Source organism: Oncorhynchus clarkii, chromosome 18, assembly GCF_045791955.1.
Source record: "Oncorhynchus clarkii lewisi isolate Uvic-CL-2024 chromosome 18, UVic_Ocla_1.0, whole genome shotgun sequence".
Lineage (NCBI taxonomy): Eukaryota > Metazoa > Chordata > Actinopteri > Salmoniformes > Salmonidae > Oncorhynchus > Oncorhynchus clarkii.
Genome location: NC_092164.1, coordinates 61,922,549 through 61,928,787, shown reverse-complemented (window position 1 = coordinate 61,928,787; position 6,239 = coordinate 61,922,549). Strand labels below are relative to the sequence as shown.

The window sequence follows — 6,239 nt, the reverse complement described above, 5'->3', positions numbered from 1 at the left end:
CATGCATGTATACGTGGATCTATATGTGCCTTATATGTTTGCCTTTCTGTATAAATGATATGTATATAATTTATAATGTCTGACCCGTCCATGTGTCTTTATCTGTACATTATCTATCCAAACATTTACAAAACAACAAGAAAAACAAACAAATCTGGTTCCGCTTCTAAATCTAAACTTTCATTCAAAATTTTAAGTAGAAGTCCTTGATTAAAAAGGAGAACAAGTCTGCTGGGAAATTCAGCTGGGACCTTTTGATTCCAAGAACCCTTGAATAGTTGGAGCCAATTAATAGTCATGACAAAGGTGAGAGAGAGAGAGAGAGAGAGAGAAAGAGAGACCACTATATATTGTAAGATATTATATGTGGCATACAAAAGCTGCCACAATTTAATGAATTTAATTCATGATTTTGAAAATTGGCTGTATAAAAAAATCCATACTGTATGTGGTAAAATGGTTGTATATAGATTTAAATATATACAAAGAAACATACATATGACTTTGCGTCAGTCAAAGAAAAATACAAAAACTAAACCCCAAAAAAAGGTTCAGCTGTTATTTTCTGCTGTATACTACTTACATGTGGAGTTAAGCCCGATTCCTAACAGAAGTCTTTCCGTTTGATTGACAGCTGAGGACACATGTGGTGATACTCTGAGGGGTTCAAGTGGCATCATTTCAAGTCCCAATTTCCCGAGTGAATATTACAATAGTGCGGACTGTACGTGGACCATACTTGCTGATCCTGGAGACACCATCTCCATCATTTTTACAGACTTCCAGACGGAGGAAAAATATGACTACTTGGAAGTGGAAGGATCAGAGCCTCCGACAATATGGTGAGTCTACTGCCACTGCTGCGCCTCTCTCTGTCTGTGTCCGTCTGGTCAGTGTTTCAGTTCATCAATAGTCATATTCTGTCTGGTTGTGCTTGGTACTCACTGACTGCAAATGTGAATCACTGATTTGAGGTAATAAGAGGACAAAAGTTGAGTCCTACTTTTAATGTATAAGATTTGAGGTAAGCGTTTACTTTACAGCTGTGATGTCACGTTGCCATCAGAAAATGGCTATACTGGACGCTGAACTTATTTTGCTTACCGTACTGACAAATGTGTGTGTTGGTGCTGTGTTTTTCCTTTTACTATGTTTTATGAGTTATTGCTTAGAAGTAAAAACACATAGTCATTTTGGATGTGCTTAATATTTTCTAATGTGCTTTTAATTACGATATTTTAGCTCAGTTTTCCATTGATTGTTGGAAAAGGTGTCTATCGATGACCTCTATTCCTGTATACTAATTTGGTACTGACGGAATCACATGGGTAAGTCTTGCTGTGTTTAGGGGAGAGACCAATGGCTCTTCTCTATCTCTCATGTTATTTTCCTCATCCTTCATGTTTAATCTGTAGATATTTGTAGCATAGACAGTACATGAAATAGAGGAGAGCTACATATTACTGATTCTCACCATAATGTATTGAATGCTACAAGATTATATGGAGTTATTATACACCAGTATAATGGAGTTATTATATGCCAGTAGTAATGTAGTTCTTATAGGCCAGTAGTAATGGAGTTATTATACACCAGTATAATGGAGTTATTATATGCCAGTAGTAATGCAGTTCTAATAGGCCAGTAGTAATGGAGTTATTATAGGCCAGTAGTAATGGAGTTATTATAGGCCAGTAGTAATGGAGTTATTATAGGCAAGTAGTAATGGAGTTATTATAGGCCAGTAGTAATGGAGTTATTATTGGCCAGTAGTAATGGGCTTCTTATAGGCCAGTAGCAATGGAGTTATTTTAGGCCAGTAACAATGGAGTTCTTATACGCAAGTAGTAATGGAGTTCTTATACACCAGTAATAATTGAGTACTTATAGGCCAGTAGTAATGGAGTTCTTATAGGCCAGTAGTAATAAAGTTCTTATACACCAGTAATAATTCAGATATTATAGGCTAGTAGTAATGGAGTTCTTATACGCCGGTAGTAATGGAGTTTGTATACTCCACTAGTAATGGAGTTTGTATACGCCAGTAGAAATGGAGTTCTTATACATCAGTAGTAATGGAGTTATTATGCGCCAGTAGTAAAGGAGTTCTTAAATGCTAGTAGTAAAGGAGTTCTTATACACCAGTAGTAATGGAGTTCTTATAGGTCAGTAGTAATGGAGTCCGTATAAGCCAGTAGTAATGGAGTCGATAGACGGCAGTAGTAATGGACTTCTTATACGCCATTATAATGGTGTTCTGATAGGCCAGTAGTAATGGAGTTACTATACGCCAGGGGTAATGGAGTTATTTTACGCCAGGAGTAATGGAGATCTTCCACGTCAGTAGTAATAGAGTTTGTATACGCCAGTAGAAATGAAGTTCTTATACACCAGTTTAATGAAGTTCTTATACGCCAGTAGTAGTGAAGTTCTTATACACCAGTAATGGAGTTTGTAATCTCCAGTAGTAATGGAGTTGTTATACGCCAGTAGTAATGGAGTTGTTAAATGCCAGTAGTAATGGAGTTCTGATTCGACATTAGTAATGGAGTTCTTATAGGCCAGTAGAAATGGAGTTATTATACAACAGTAGTAATTGAGTTCATATACATCAGTAGTAATGGAGTTCTTAGACACCAGTATGATGGAGTTCTTATACACCAGTAGTAATGGAGTTATTTTATGCCGGTATAATGGAGTTCGTATACGCCAGTAGTAGTGAAGTTCTTATACACCAGTAGTAATAAAGATCTTATATGCCAGTTGTAACGGCGTTCGTCTGTTGATAGAGGAGCGGACCAAAATGCAGCGTAGTTTGTTCGATACATCTTTAATGAAGACAAAAACACATAACGTGAAAACCGAAACAGCCTATCTTGTGCAAACGAACACAGTGACATGAACAATCACCCACGAAACACTCAAAGAATATGGCTGACTAAATATGGCTCCCAATCAGAGACAACGATAATCACCTGCCTCTGATTGAGAACCAATTCAGACAGCCATAGACTTTGCTAGAGAACCCCACTAAACCACAAACCCAATACCTAACAAAACACCAGGACAAAACACACCACATACAAAAACCCATGCCACACCCTGGCCTGACCAAATAAATGAAGATAAACACAAAATACCTCGACCAGGGCGTGACACCAGTAATAATTGAGTTCTTCTACGCCAGGAGTAGTGAAGTTCTTATACACCAGTAGTAATGGAGATCTTATATGCCAGTAGTAATGGAGTTCTTATACACCAGTAGTAATGGAGATCTTATATGCCAGTAGTAATGGAGTTCTTATACACCAGTATAATGGAGTTCTTATACGCCAGTAATAATTGAGTTCTTCTACGCCAGGAGTAATGGAGTTCTTATAGGCCAGGAGTAATGGAGTTCTTATAGGCCAGTATGATGGAGTTCTTATACACCAGTAGTAATGGAGTTATTTTATGCCAGTATAATGGAGTTCGTATACGCCAGTAGTAGTGAAGTTCTTATACACTAGTAGTAATGGAGATCTTATATGCCAGTAGTAATTGAGTTCTTCTACGCCAGTAGTAATGGAGATCTTATATGCCAGTAGTAATTGAGTTCTTCTACGCCAGTAGTAATGGAGTTCTTATAGGCCAGTAGTATTGGGGTTATTGTACGCCAGTAGTAATGGAGTTCTTATACGACAGTGTTAATGGAGTTCTTATATGCTAGTAGTAATTGAGTTCATATACTCCAGTAGTAATGGAGTTATTGTAGGCCAATAGTATTGGGGTTATTGTACGCCAATAGTAATGGAGTTCTTATACGACAGTGTTAATGGAGTTCTTATATGCTAGTAGTAATGGTATTCTTATACGACAGTAGTAATGGAGTTGTTATACGTTAGTATAATGATTTAGGATCATATGACAATATTGTTTGTCGGACAAATCAAAACTAATTGTCTCCATAGAAATGTTGTACTTGAGTAGTGATTTGAACATTGGTGCAGTTTGCTAAAAGACAGCTATCACATTTTGACCTGGATATGTTTGACCATATTGTCTGCTGGCTGGGTGGGTAGGTGGGCAGACAGATAGACAGATTTTGAACGTATTTGTCTTTTAAGCTTTTAATACATTTGCTTTGCCATCATACATTTAATACATTCGCTTTGCCATTATGGGGTATTGTGTCGATTGCTGAGGATTTTATTTATTTAATCTACTTTTTCCACATTTTGTAATGTTACAGACAAATTCTAAAATTGATTAAATAAATAAAATCCTCAGCAATCTACACACAATACCCCATAATGACAAAGTGAAAACAAATTTAGACATTTTTCCAAATGGATTAAAAATAAAAAGAGAGATACCTTATTTATTCTGCCCCTTTGCTATGAGGCTCTAAATTTTTCTCAGGTGCGTTCTGTTTCCATTGATCATCCTTGAGATGATGATTGGAGTCCACCTGTGGTAAATTCAATTGATTGGACATGATTTGGAAAGGCACATACCTGTCTATATAAGGTCCCACAGTTGACAGTACATGTCAGCACAAAAACCAAGCCGTGAGGTCGTAGAAATTGTCTGTATAGCTCCGAGACAGGATTATGTCGAGGCACAGATCTGGGGAAGGGTACCAACATATTTCTGCAGCATTGAAGGTTCCCAAGAAGACTGTGGACTCCATCATTCTTAAATGGAAGAAGTTTGGAACCACCAAGACTCTTCATAGAGCTGGCCGCCCAGCCAAACTGAGCAATCAGGGGTGGAGGGCCTTGATCAGGGAGGTGACCAAGAACCCGATGTTAACTCTGACAGAGCTTCAGAATTCCTCTGTGGAGATGAGAGAACCTTCCAGAAGGACAACCATCTCTGCAGCACTCCACCAATCAGGCCTTTATGGTAGAGTGGCCAGACGTAAGCCACTCCTCAGTAAAAGGCACATGACAGCCCTCTTGGAAACAATATTATCTGGTCTGATGAAAACCAAGATTGAAATCTTTGTCCTGAATGCCAATCATCACGTCTCGTGGAAACCTTGCACCATCCCTACGGTGAAGCATGTGAAGCATGTTTTTCAGTGGCAGGGACTCGGTGACTAGTCAGTATAGAGGGAAAGATGAACGGAGTAAAGTACAGAGAGATCCTTGATGAAATCCAGAGAGCTCAGGACCTCTAATTGGGGGCGAAGTTTCACCTTCCAACAGGACAACGACCCTAAGCACACAGCCAAGACAACACAGGAGTGGCTTCGGGACAGGTCTCTGAATGTCCTTGAGTGGCCCAGCTAGAGCATGGACTTGAACCCGATCGAACATCTCTGGAGAGACCTGAAAATAGCTGTGCATTGATTCTCCCCATCCAACCTGACAGAGCTTGAGAGGATCTGCAGTGAAGAATGAGAGAAACTTTCAAAATACTCGTGTGCCAAGCTTGTAGCGTCATACCCAATAAGACTAGAGGGTGTGATCACTGCCAAAGGTGCTTCAACAAGGTACTGAGTAAAGGGTCTGATAACTTACGTAAATATGATATTGCAGTTTATTATATTTTAAAACATTTGCAAACATTTCTCAAAACCTGTTTTTGCTTTGTAATTTTGTGTAGATTGATGAGAAAAACAAACAATTTAATTAATTTTATAATAAGGCTGTAACTTTCCGAATGCACTGTAGATAGATAGATAGATAGATAGATAGATAGATAGATAGATAGATAGATAGATAGATAGATAGATAGACTCTCACACCACTCCACATCAGTGCCATAGATCACATTAAAGCCACTTTGGCATTTGCGTCCTGCATAGCCTAAATGTGTGAATTGTTGTTTCAGTATGTTGTTTAACATTCAGTGTGTTAGTCCCTGGTAGCTATCTCCCTGACCTTGTTCTGTGGTGACTTCTGTGTCAACAGAAACGGTTTGCTCCTTCCCTCCCTCTTACCCCCTTTTGTCTTCTCATTCTCTCATTCCCTGGGCTTCAACTGTTTAGAAGTAGAATCGGAGCCAATGTTTTGTCTTATACTATTCACATGTGTCCCTGTCTGTACCCAGAATACACACAACCATTTAACTCCATAAACTAAGCTAATCGCTCTCACTGTCTTGTTGTCTGTGCTCTGGTGGTCTGGTACAATAATTACATAATACATTTTCGTCGGATGTGGCGTGGCTTGCCATTACAGACTACAAAGGGAAGCACAGCCGAGAGCTGCCCAGTGACACGAGCCTACCAGATGAGCTAAACTACTTCT

General features: G+C 38.8%; 1 protein-coding gene across 1 annotated transcript in view; it reads left to right on the top strand.

Moving 5' to 3' along the window:
• LOC139373820 (CUB and sushi domain-containing protein 3-like) overlaps positions 1-6,239 on the top strand; it is a 740,037-nt gene that overhangs the window by 289,689 nt on the left and 444,109 nt on the right. Inside the window, exon 5 of the mRNA XM_071114860.1 lies at positions 635-842. Coding sequence (XP_070970961.1) covers positions 635-842 — 208 coding nt within the window. The remainder of the gene's footprint in view (positions 1-634; positions 843-6,239) is intronic.